This window comes from Entelurus aequoreus, linkage group LG12 (assembly GCF_033978785.1).
Source record: "Entelurus aequoreus isolate RoL-2023_Sb linkage group LG12, RoL_Eaeq_v1.1, whole genome shotgun sequence".
In the NCBI taxonomy this organism is placed as follows: domain Eukaryota; kingdom Metazoa; phylum Chordata; class Actinopteri; order Syngnathiformes; family Syngnathidae; genus Entelurus; species Entelurus aequoreus.
Genome location: NC_084742.1, coordinates 66,897,468 through 66,910,905, shown reverse-complemented (window position 1 = coordinate 66,910,905; position 13,438 = coordinate 66,897,468). Strand labels below are relative to the sequence as shown.

Below are 13,438 nucleotides of genomic sequence, written 5' to 3'. Positions count from 1 at the left end.
TCTAGGCGCAGTCAGGGCGTTGAGGGGATCTGGTTTGGTGGCTGCAGGATTAGGTCTCTGCTTTTTGCAGATGATGTGGTCCTGATGGCTTCATCTGGCCAGGATCTTCAGCTCTCACTGGATCGGTTCGCAGCCGAGTGTGAAGCGACTGGGATGAGAATCAGCACCTCCAAGTCCGAGTCCATGGTTCTCGCCCGGAAAAGGGTGGAGTGCCATCTCCGGGTTGGGGAGGAGACCCTGCCCCAAGTAGAGGAGTTCAAGTACTTAGGAGTCTTGCTCACGAGTGAGGGAAGAGTGGATGGTGAGATCGACAGGCGGATCGGTGCGGCGTCTTCAGTAATGCGGACGCTGTATCGATCCGTTGTGGTGAAGAAGGAGCTGAGCCGGAAGGCAAAGCTCTCAATTTACCGTTCCCATCCTCACCTATGTTCATGAGCTTTGGGTTATAACCGAAAGGACAAGATCACGGGTACAAGCGGCCCAAATGAGTTTCCTTCGCCGGGTGGCGGGGCTCTCCCTTAGAGATAGGGTGAGAAGATCTGTCATCCGGGGGGAACTCAGAGTAAAGCTGCTGCTTCCCACATGGAGGAGATGAGGTGGTTCGGGCATTTGGTCAGGATGCCACCCGAACGCCTCCCTAGGGAGGTGTTTAGGGCACGTCCGACCGGTAGGAGGCCACGGGGAAGACCCAGGACACGTTGGGAAGACTATGTCTCCCGGCTGGCCTGGGAACGCCTCGGGATCCCCCGGGAGGAGCTGGACCAAGTGGCTGGGAAGAGGGAAGTCTGGGATTCTTTGCTTAGGCTGCTGCCCCCGCAACCCCACCTCAGATAAGCAGAAGAAAATGAATGGATGGATGGATGGAAAATCTCCAAGTCTTGATCTTCTTGTTTTTGTCTTCCAGGTGCCGCTGCGTTACCTCCTAGCAATGCTGTTTGTCAACTTCAGGCCGCTGTGGGATGCCGTCATTGAACTTCTCGGGTTAGCGTCACTTTTAGAAGCTTAAAAATGAGCGGTTTATCTTTAAAGTGGTGTGGAAGATTGTTGTCGACGGTTTGTGCAGGAGCCATGCCAGAGGGATGGACAACAAAGACTTCTGGGCGGTGTACCATGAACATCTGGAGAAGGTGGCAGGATTAGCCGGTATGGACTCTGGTGGAGCAACAAAGGTTGAGGCTTGTTCTCCTTAAGGAAAGCCACACTGTGTGTGTTGTAGAAAAAGACCTGCAGGAGAGTAGTAATGATGACGAGAGCGACGACGAGGCCATGGACCTCCAGGGGGAGCCAGGTTGCGACGTCATCGAAAGCGGCGACGTCGGGGTGCTGTTCCTGCAGCACCTCAAGCTGACCTCGGACCTCGACGACAGGACGGACTTCCCCAACTTCCGCAGCCTGATGTGGCGCGCCATGGCCCAGTTCCCGGACAGGGTGGAACCCCGCAGCCGGCAGCTGAGCCCTCTGCTGCTCAGGTTTATCCGGTAAATGTTTCTTTCATGACGACCCATTCTATTGATCTCCATGACAAAAATCCGGACTCTGAGGTTGTCTCGAATGCAGGAATGAGTTCTACCCCGCCGACATGCTGGTGGCGCCTACTCAGAACCTGAGAAAGAAGAAGGACTCTCCCGCCATGACCGCGGCTGTGGAGGGAGAGGAAGAGCAGGAGGAAGAAGAAGAAGAAGAAGAGGAGGATAAAGAAGAAGAGGGCAAACAGCGGAGGAAAGCTCCACCACGGAGAGCGGCCGCAAAGTAAGACTTGGATGTCAATTAGGAGAAATAAATGGCATATTTGCAATCACTAAAGATAATAATTCTTGCAGCATTTTATATTTTTAAAACCTTTTTTATGTGTATTTAATACACATTTACTAGGGGTGGGAATCTTTAGAAGAGGTACTTTTATAGTATAAATAAACCCAAATAGTGTTCTGGAACAAAGAAATATCAGTAATCACCAAAATGATTCCCGGGCGCGGCCACCGCTGCTGCTCACTGCTCCCCTCACCTCCCAGGGGGTGATCAAGGGGGATGGGTCAAATGCAGAGGACACATTTCACCACACCTAGTGTGTGAGTGACAATCATTGCTACTTAAACTTAACTTTAACAGTAAATAATAGCCCATCCATCCATCCATTTTCTACCGCTTGTCCCTTTTTGGGGTGGCGGGGGGTGCTGGAGCCTATCTCAGCTGCATTCGGGTGGAAGGCTGTGTACACCCTGGACAAGTCGCCACCTCATCACAGGCCCAACACAGATAGACAACATTCACACACTAGGGACCATTTAGTGTTGCCAATCAACCTATCCCCAGGTGCATGTCTTTGGAGGTGGGAGGGGCCTATCCCCAGGTGCATGTCTCTGGAGGTGGGAGGGGCCTATCCCCAGGTGCATGTCTTTGGAGGTGGGCGGGGCCTATCCCCAGGTGCATGTCTTTGGAGGTGGGAGGAAGCCAGAGTACCCGGAGGGAACCCACGCAGTCACGGGGAGAACATGCAAACTCCACACAGAAAGATCCCGAGCCCGGGGTTGAACTCAGGACTACTCAGGACCTTCGTATTGTGAGGCACATGCACTAACCCCTGTACCACCGTGCTAAAGATAATAATTCTTGCAACATTTTGAAAACAAGTCCAATAAGTTGGACTTTTGGGCCCAAATTAAATAAACCCTTAGTTTTTAAAATGTAAATGTCCACTAATATATGTATTCAATTCATAAATATAATATACATTATTATATTGACTAAGTTAATTATTCTATATCCAATATATTTATTTTATTAGTGATTTTATATATTTTCTAACTTTTATATTTTTAAAGCCTTTTTTATGTGTATTTAATACACATTTGGGGCGGTATCCTCGGTTGGTAGAGCTGCCGTGCCAGCAACTTGAGGTTTCCAGGTTCGATCCCCGCTTCCGCCATCTTAGTCACTGCCGTTGTGTCCTTGGGCAAGACACTTTACCCAACCTGCTCCCAGTGCCACCCACACTGCTTTAAATCTAACTTAGATATTGGGTTTCACTCTGTAAAGCGCTTTGAGTCACTAGAGAAAAGCGCTATATAAATATAATTCACTTCACTTCACATTTACTAGAGGTGGGAATCTTTAGAAGAGATACTTTTATGGTATAAATAAACCCAAATAGTGTTCTGGAACAAAGAAATATCAGTAAATAATAGCGATGCTTATAAAAAATGTATTCTTTTTTTTCCGATTCTCAGTCAATCAATCAATCAATCAATCAACGTTTACTTATATAGCCCTAAATCACAGGTGTCTCAAAGGGCTGCACAAGCCACAACATTCTAAATGGATTCATTGTTTTCAAAAAACGTATAATACATTTTTAAAAAGACATTTTGAGGCCATCTCCATGCTTACTGGCTGGGCGTTTACGTCACATGTCCGCAACAAAAAGGAGGTTTTGGAACCTGTTTTGAAAAGGTTTTATTACTATACCAAGTAATACATTGCGAGAATTGTGTTGAATTGATTCTTAGTCCAATCGTTACCCAAAGATTCATAATCAGATCCAATTTGTGATGACAGAAATATAACATGTTTCAGTTTTTAGCTATAATCGTTCCAGTCAACTTGATGCTTGGTGACATTTTGGTGGCTACTATATCAGACATGGAAATCATATTTCCAGTGTAACTGTTGCTCTTCTACTTCCAGACAGCTGATCGCCCACCTCAACGTTTTTGCCAAGTTCGCCACCCCTCGCTCGCTCTACCTGGAGAGCAGCCTGAGAGAAGTCTACAACCAGGTAACGTCCAGAAGTCAACAGACGGCTTGGGATGGTTTGAAATAATTGTCCTGTCCTCTCAGTTCCTCTGTCATCAGGACCAGCAAATTCAGCGAGTGGCCCTTGAATGTGTTCTCACGTACAAGGACCCCAATGTCACCCCGTACAAGTAAGTACTTTTCTCTCCTCAATGGGCCTTTTGTGAGCATCTTAGATGGGAAGCTCCAGGAATGTTGAGTTGGGATTATTGAGCTATCACTTTACCAATCCTGTTATAGTCCCAGGAGGATTGTATTGCAAGTTGACTGCTCACATGATTCTGGATACTTTTTTCTTGTTTCTAGCCTCAATGTCAACATCTTTAATACGGTAATTGTATTCTGACGCCTTTCTGACATTATTACTAAAATGTTTGATACTGTAACTGTGTGTTTTTAGGGAGAATCTGCAGAGGCTGCTGGACGACAAGCACTTCAAAGAAGAAATTGTCCATTTCAACATCTCCGAGGAATCAGGAGTTGTTGAGGCTTCCCAAAGAGCTGCACTCATTCCATTACTCATGAGGTGTGTGTGTGTGTGTGTGTGTGTGTGTGTGTGTGTGTGTGTGTGTGTGTGTGTGTGTGTGTGTGTGTGTGTGTGTGTGTGTTGTTGTATTTCTACCCGTCTTGAGACATGAAGAAGGAAAAGTATCTTCTATACGAAGAGGTGTGAACAAGTGATGACATAAATCAATAACATTGCATCTAATAGACAATGTCTCATTTGCACCCCTGCTGGTCAAAATGAGGGTGGTCCCAAAAAGGAGGCATTTTTCAAATTGACTGTGTGTCGCTTTTAAAAGTGCTCCCCCTCTGGTCAACATATGAAATAACAAGTGTGTGTAAAAATTTGAAGTGCTCCCCCTCTGGCCAACATAGGTAATAACAAGTGTGTGGAAGAAATTGAAATGCGCCCCCTTTGGCCAAAATGAATAAATAAATAAAAAATGTATAAAGAGACATATTGTAATAACTTGAAGTAAATAATAATAACAAACAATTACAAACAAAAAATAAATTTAAAAAAATAAATTAACTAAGAGCAGTCTTTTTCTCACAATGTGTCGACTTTTTTCTCATAAAATTGGGAACAATTTCTCATATTCTTTCTGTTTCTGTAATATTGCAATATTTTCTCGGAAAATTATAACTTTTTTGTAAAATTATTACTTTTTAATGCAAAACGGTGACATTTCTCATATAAAATTCTGACTTTTATCACAATGTTGCCAATTTTTTTGTTGTTCTTGTAAAATAGTGATATTTTTTGAGTAAAATTATGACTTTTGCCATAATTTTGCCAAGTAAAATTCCGATTATTATTATAATGTCGCCAAAATTTTTATAGTTTTCTTTATGACTTTTGTCGAGTAAAATTACGACTCTTTTCATAAAATTGCCAAAATGTTAAGCTTTGCTTGTAAAATTGCGACTGTTATTGAGTAAAATTCCAACTTTTATCATAATATTGCACAAATGTTCAGTTTTTCTTGTAAAATTTTTGACTTTTATTATAATACTGCTAAGTTTTTCTTGTGAAACTGTGACCTTTTTCTTGTGTAATTACAACTCATTTTTCACAACAAGCTTTTTTATATTTGCATAGTATTAATGTTGTAAATACACATCTTTATATATCTAGAAAGGGTGGTCCTAAAGAGGGAGGCATTTTGCTCAGGTCTCAAGAAGGTAACAAATACAAGAGTGTGTGTGTGTGTGTTCTTGTATTTATGCCCTTCTTGGGACATCAACAAGGAAAAGTAGCTTCCATATGAGGAGGTGTGAACAAGTTAGACCGAAAATCATGGTCCCAATACGGAAAACCATTGTATCTAATAGAGAATGTCTCATTAGCACCCCTGCTGGTGACATCTATCAAAATGAGGGTGGTCCCAAAAAGGAGGGATTTTTCACATTGACTGTGTGTCGCTTTTAAAAGTGCTCCCCCTCTGGTCAACATATGAAATAACAAGTGTGTGTAAGAAATTGAAATGCGCCCCCTTTGGCCAAAATTAATTTAAAAAAATATATATATGCATATAGAGACATACTGTAATAACTTCAAGTAAATAATGAAGATTAAAAACAAATTACAAACAGAAAATAAAAATAATAATTACCATAACCAAGAGTAATCTTTTTCTCACAATGTGTCGACTTTTTTCTTATAAAATTGGGAACAATTTCTCATATTCTTTCTGTTTATGTAATATTGCAATATTTTCTCGTAAAATTGTAACTTTTTTTATGTAAAATTATAACTTTTTTATGTAAAATGATTACTTTCTAGTGCAAAATGGTGACATTTGTCATATAAAATTCTGACTTTTATCACAATGTTGCCAATTTTTTGGTTGTTCTTGTAAAATAGAGACATTTTTTGAGTAAAATTATGACTTTTGTCATCATTTTGCCAAGTAAAATTCGGGTTATTGTTATAATGTCGCCAACATTTTTTAAGTTTTCTTATAAAATTATGGCTTTTGTCGAGTAAAATTACGACTCTTTTCATAAAATTGTCACAATGTTAAGCTTTTCTTGTAAAATGAGGACTGTTGAGTAAAATTCCAACTTTTGTCATAATGTTGCACAAATGTTCAGTTTTTCTTGTAAAATTTTGACTTACGTTGAGTAAAATTACAAATTTTATTATAATACTGCTAAGTTTTTCTTGTGAAACTGTGACCTTTTTCTTGTGTAATTACAACTAATTTTTCACAACAAGCTTTTTAATATTTGCATAGTATGTATATATTATTAATGTTGTAAATACACATCTTTATATATCTAGAAAGGGTGGTCCTACAGAGGGAGACATTTTTCTCAGGTCTCAAGAAGGTACCAAATACAAGAATGCGTGCGTGCGTGCGTTATCCCACCTTTTCATCACCAATTTTTTTTTTTTTCCCCCTACCCCAGAATCCTGTTTGGTCGTCTGCGCAGCAAAGGCGGCAGTCGTTTCCAGGGGAAGTCCAGCGCCGCAACCCGCTCCTCCATCATCCTGCGCTTCCTGGCCAGTTGCCAGACGGAGGAGCTGGGAATGTTTATCGACCTGCTTTTGGAGCCCGTCCGCCATCATAGCCAGGGTGACCAAACTTGAACTCTTGTCTCTCTAACACCATATTATTCATATCACCTGATGTGTTATGTTCACATTTTGACATGCAAATCAATGCGCAAAATGGTCTCAATGGTTGGGTCATTTGTAAGGGGGCACAAAAAAATGTAATCACATCCAAATCGTGATTGTTATTCATCCCGATTCTAAATCAATTAATAATTTTCAAAAACCTATTTAAAAAATGTTTTTATTTTTTATAAGAATCAATTTTTAAAGACTCCATGCAACCAGAATTAGCTTCTCTAACCTGTGACCTGTTTTTGAAAAAGTTTCATTTGATTATTATTCAAAATAATACATTGCGAGGATTGGTTTTAATTCAGAATCAAATAGTCACACAAGGAATCGGATGGAATCGTTAGGTAAATGGGTTATACTTGTATAGCGCTTTTCTACCTTCAAGGTACTCAAAGCGCTTTGACACTATTTCCACATTCACCCATTCACACACACATTCACACACGCCGTCCTCTGGTGTTAAGTGCCCAAACATGCACATCCCTCGTAATTTGTCAAGAAACAGCTGCATTACGATGCTAATTTTAAATTAGGATATTTTTTTTATTACAATCTACTTCCCTTTTTTACTTCACTGATATTGAAAACATGATTTAAAAAAAAAAAAAAAGTTTTTTTTCTGTCTTAAAAAGTTGTTTTCTGTCTTAAAAAGTTTTGTCTTTTATTATGACAAAAAAACACAATGTGTAACAAAAATTGTGTGTAAATGAGGCAGCTAATGAAATAATTTGTGGTTGACATGGGATAAGAATAATAACTGTATTCCCTCAGTTAGAAATGTCATATACTGTGTACCGGATTTTGCTGACTGTAGAGCAGGGGTCACCAACCTTTTTGAAACCAAGAGCTACTTCTTGGGTAGTGATTAATGCGAAGGACTACCAGTTTGATACACACTTAAATAAATTGCCAGAAATAGCCAATTTGCTCAATTTACCTTTAACTCTATGTTATTATTAATAATTAATGATATTTATCTTTGTGGAAACACTGATCATCTTAATGATTTCTCACAATAAATATATATAGAAACAGATAAATATCAATATGCAACACTTTATCTTTATATTTTCTCTAAGTGCACATTTTTCAAATTGAACATTTTCAAATGATCTCTTCTAAGACAGTCTTGTGAAATCACAATATCCCATTTTAACTAGATAGCCACTAACATTTTTTAACAAATCATGAATTACTTTGCACCATTTTTGTACAAATAATAACTCATGTAAAATACAAAAGTCAACTCTCACGTTTTTTAATAAATCATGTCACACTTTGAACTGGACACCAAATCTGTTATCTATTTCTTTGTCAGTTAGTGAAGACCAAGTCTTTAAAATATTTTCTTGGATTTTCAAATTCTATTTGAGTTTTGTCTCTCTTAGAATTAAAAATGTTGAGCAAAGCGAGACCAGCTTGCTAGTAAATAAATACAATTTAAAAAATAGAGGCAGCTCACTGGTAAGTGCTGCTATTTGAGCTATTTTTAGAACAGGCCAGCGGGCTACTCATCTAGTCCTTACGGGCTACCTGGTGCCCGCGGGCACCGCGTTGGTGACCCCTGCTGTAGAGTGAACCGGTATATTATCCGCACCCACTAAATTTAAGGAAACAAATATATTTTTCCATATATTTGCCGCAGCGGACTATAAGGCGCAGATATATATATATGTTGTGCAATTAGTTATTTACATAGAAATATTCTGAAAATGTTTATTCATATACCGTAATTGTTTCCAAACGATGTCTGTAACACGTCTGATCAAACAAAACAGTGTGACAATCATTGGCACTTTAACTTTTAACTTAAGAAGTCATCATCAAGCGGAAGCGAGCTCTCCAATCAGCTATTTTGTGAAAAATGAAACAATACAAAAAGAACGCCATTGTAAGTTAATAATGCTAACATAGACACTCGTAAACGTGTAAGCATATTAGCTAATGCTAACGACGCTAGCGTCATTACATTACGGCGGCACTTACACACTCCTACAGACATCACACATGGGACGGTTTAGTAAGTAAGAATTGTTTTAGTTATATTGTAAAACTTACAAACATTGCTTGGAAGAATCCATATGAGTAGAAACGTTATGGACGGCGAGAAAACTGAACGCCACTCTACTTCCTGTTGAAAGCACTACTGGTAAAAAGGACTGCACTGAGAGAACTCGTCCAAAAGATGGCGCCATTAACAACAAAACACATTCTCAGTTTATTTCCGTGTTATTTTTTTTAACGTTTTATTATAGCCATCAGCGAAGAAAAATCCATTAATTAGCCACACCGTTTTGTAAACCGCAAGGTTCAAAGTGTAGGGGAAAAGTATCGGCATATTGTCAGGTTCAAACAGTGATGACATCTATTAATCAGACAAGAAGCAAGGAATTAAACAGAGACAGGATTCAATTTGGCTCAATGAGGAGAAACGCGTAGACCTGTCCCACGCTCTGACAAGAGAATTCTACGCCTCCTCTTTTATTTGGACTTTACTTGATTACATGGCGACAGCTGTTTCTAAGGGGAGGGGGGTTGTAAACAGCTGTCGTCCTTGGTCACAAAAAAGTTCAAAGAAAACATGCCTGGAGCTTCCGTCAGGTCCTCCGCTTTGTAGATCTCGGGTCAAGACAAGTTCTTCCTGTGGATCACAATAGATCAAAGAGACCGACACCTTCATGTCGCTTCCCATCCTACACAGTGGAGTTTTACAAGCCTTCTGCTTGGTAAGATCAAAGACAGCTTTTGTCTGCTTGCCGGGAACAGAAAGTTTGGTGATAACTTACATACAATTATTCTGACACATATAGTCCGGAATTTACCGCGCGTTGACCCGTCTCCTGTTTGTCCTTCAGGTTCCTGTTTGGCGGCGGTGGAGAAAGCGGTGACCGAGCTCGACGTAGGCGCCGTGCTGCCGCTGGGCCGCCAGCACAGTCTGTTGAACATCATCGACGTAGTCATCCAGAAACTGGGCCACCTGGTGGAAATGTACCTGCCCAAAGTGCTGCAGATCCTGCTGTGTATGACCGCCTCCGTGTCCGCCGTGCTGGAGAGGAGGGAACAGGTGCGTGGTGTCTCCTTCAAGGAGGAACGCATGTTCTCTGACCCAGCTGGGAAATGTCCTGTCCACAGGTGCAGCCCGGTTGCATCGGTCCTCTGAAGAACATGCGGCGTCTCGGGATCCTGAGGGTCCAGGATTTTTTCGACAACTTTGACACCTTGAGTTTCACCGCCGATCAGCTTGACGGCGTCTTCATGGCCGTTGTTTGGCCTCAGGTGCGTGCTAAACCGAATCAGTCATGGTGATTTGAAAGGAACGTCTTATGCTTAGGGGTTTCATTTCAGGTGACTCGCCTCAAGTCAGAGAGCACTTACTCGCCCACTCCCCTGCTGAAGCTCATTCACGTGTGGTGCAAACATGCCAGGTCCGCTTCTGTCACTTTTTCATCATTTTGCTCTTTCAATGTTGCCAAATGACATTCCTCTCGTGTCTTAGGTACTTCCCGCTCCTGGCCACACAGCGCCCAGACCACCCCGAGTGTGATGTCCTCCAAAACGTCTTCGCCATCCTCGCCGCCAGGAACGCGTCTCCGGTCACCACCGCAGTGGTCATGGACATAGCAGAGTCCCTCGCGACCAAAGAGGACTTTGTCGCCATGGAAACGGAGACCGAGATGAGCGAAGAGGCCGTGTTTCCGCAATCAGCAGGTTTGAAAAGCACTTTGTAACAAAGATACCAATATTTATTCATCCATCCATCCATCCATTTTCTACCTCATCTCCCTTTTGGGGTGGCAAGGGGTGCTGGAGCCTTTCTCAGCTGTATTCGGGTGGAAGGCGGGGTACACCCTGGACAAGTCGCCACCTCATCACAGATAGACAGACAACATTCACACACTAGGGACCATTTAGTGTTGCCAATCAACCTATCCCCAGTTGCATGTCTTTGGAGGTGGGAGGGGCCTATCCCCAGGTGCATGTCTTTGGAGGTGGGAGTGGCCTATCCCCAGGTGCATGTCTTTGGAGGTGGGAGGAAGCCGGAGGGAACCCCCGCAGTCACGGGGAGAACATGCAAACTCCGCACAGAAAGATCCCGAGCCCGGGGTTTGAACTCCGGACTACTCGGGACCTTCGTGTCGTGAGGCACATGCACTAACCCCTGTGCCACCGTGCTGCCACAGTTGTGGTCAAAAGTGTACATACACTTGTAGAGAACATCATGTCATGGCTGTCTTGACTTTACAATCATTTCTACAACTCTTATTTTGTTGTGATGTAGTGATTGGAGCACATACTTGTTGGTCACCAAAAACATTCATGAAGTTTGCTTCTGTTATGAATTTATTATGGGTCTACTGAAAATGTGGTGGTCAAAAGTATACATACAGCAATGTTAATATTTGCTTACATGTCCCTTGGCAAGTTTACCTGCAATAAGGCCATACTTTCCAACCTTGAGACCTCCGATACCGGGAGGTGGGTGGCGTGGTCGGGGGTGGGGCGGGGGCGTGGTTAAGAGGGGAATATATTTAAGCTAGAATTCACCAACTCAAGTATTTCATATATATATATAAATATATATATATGTATATGTATGAAATACTTGACTTTCAGTGAATTCTAGCTATATATATATATTTATTTTATTATACATATAAATAAAAGAAATACTTGAATTTCAGTGTTCTGGAGGCTATCCAGTAGATGGCAGTATTGTCCTGTTTAAGAGTGTCACAACATTGCTGTTTACGGCAGACGAACTGCTTTACGGTAGACTAAACGTGACTGCTGTTGTTGTGTGTTGTTACCGCGCTGGGAGGACGTTAATGAAACTGCCTAACAATAAACCCACATAAGAAACCAAGAACTCGCCCTCCATCATTCTACAGTTATGACGTCATTGGGCAGGCAAGCTGTTTATATTGTGGGAAAGCGGACGTGAGAACAGGCTGTCCCCACTCAGGTCCGCATTGAGCTGGAGGGGGCGTGGCCTCCAGCTCTGGCTGAATACCGGGAGTTTGTCGGAAGAAAATTTCTGCCGGGAGGTTGTCGGGAGTCTCCCGCTAAAAACGGGAGGGTTGGCAAGTATGAATAAGGCGCTTTTGGTAGCCATCCACAAGCTTCTGCTTGAATTTTTGACCACTAAATTGCTGCAGTTCAGCTAAATGTGTTGCTTTTCTGACACGGACTTGTTTCTTCAGCATTGTCAACACCTTTAAGTCAGGACTTTGGAAAGGCCATTCTAAAACCTTCATTCTAGCCTGATTTAGCCATTCCTTGACCACTTTTGAGGTGTGTTTGGGGTCATTGTCCTGTTGGAACACCCAACTGCGCCCAAGACCCAACCTCCGGGCTGATGATTTTAGCTTGTCCTGAGCAATTTGGAGGTAATCCTCCTTTTTCATTGTCCCATCAAAATTCAAGCAGAAGCTTGTGGATGGCTACCAAAAGCGCCTTTTTGCAGGTAAACTTGCCAAGGGACATGTAAGCAAATATTAACATTGCTGTATGTATACTTTTGACCACCACATTTTCAGTAGACCCATAATAAATTCATAAAAGAAGCAAACATCATGAATGTTTTTTGTGACCAACAAGTATGTGCTCCAATCACTACATCACAACAAAATAAGAGTTGTAGAAATTATTGTAAAGTCAAGACAGCCATGACATGATGTTCTTTACAAGTGTATATACACTTTTGACCACCACTGTAAGACAGTATTTATTCGTATATGCAAATCAGCTAAGATGTTTTGTTACAATAAGGACAATAATGACATTTTTTTGTGGTCCCCTTTATTTAGAAAAGTATCGAAAAGTATTGAAATACATTTCGGTACCGGTACTAAAATATTGGTATCGGGACAACACTACTGGAAATAAATATCAGTTATCGGCCTCCTTGACTACTAATAATCAGTATCGGTCTATCTCTAGTTTAGAGTATTCAAAATAGACATTATTGGCGTCTTTTTGCCGGGGTCTTCAGTGTTTCCCATAAACTGCCAAGATACCCGTGGCGTCGGGGGCGTGGCTATGGGCGTGGTCACCATCACATCATCGAGTAATTTGCATAATTTACTACAATGATTTGATTTTCTCTAAAAAGGCTCAAAAAATGTATACTTACTAATTAATAACAGTTTTGTTTTAAACGTCCATCCATCCATCCATCCATTTTACAATATAATTACAACACTTTATGTACATATTTATATACAGATTTGAACAATAAGTTATTCACTGAAATATATTTATTAATTGTGGTTCTTACAAAAAATATATCTTATAAAATATAAAAGCTAAAATGTCTCAAAGCTCTGCCCCTTTAATTAGTGCATACTAAATAATTTAACTTTAGCCTACTACTACAACCATATTATTTACCAGCAACATAAAGTGAAACAGAGGCAGAGGTGTCCTGCCACAGTCAGTAACAAATAAACAGAAAACAGTAGTGGTGGTAGATAGACACAGAGCTTCATCAAACATCTGATCCACTGA

The 13,438-nt window shown here is 41.3% G+C and overlaps 1 protein-coding gene across 1 annotated transcript in view; it reads left to right on the top strand.

Annotated features, from left to right (window-relative positions):
• The window catches only part of utp20 (UTP20 small subunit processome component), a 72,120-nt gene that overhangs the window by 22,614 nt on the left and 36,068 nt on the right, over positions 1–13,438 (top strand). The window contains exons 19-30 of the mRNA XM_062066486.1: positions 905–981; positions 1,064–1,143; positions 1,217–1,478; positions 1,558–1,749; positions 3,685–3,775; positions 3,838–3,923; positions 4,193–4,318; positions 6,712–6,878; positions 9,787–9,995; positions 10,064–10,207; positions 10,277–10,356; positions 10,428–10,639. Of these exons, the coding sequence (XP_061922470.1) occupies positions 905–981; positions 1,064–1,143; positions 1,217–1,478; positions 1,558–1,749; positions 3,685–3,775; positions 3,838–3,923; positions 4,193–4,318; positions 6,712–6,878; positions 9,787–9,995; positions 10,064–10,207; positions 10,277–10,356; positions 10,428–10,639 (1,726 nt within the window). The remainder of the gene's footprint in view (positions 1–904; positions 982–1,063; positions 1,144–1,216; positions 1,479–1,557; positions 1,750–3,684; positions 3,776–3,837; positions 3,924–4,192; positions 4,319–6,711; positions 6,879–9,786; positions 9,996–10,063; positions 10,208–10,276; positions 10,357–10,427; positions 10,640–13,438) is intronic.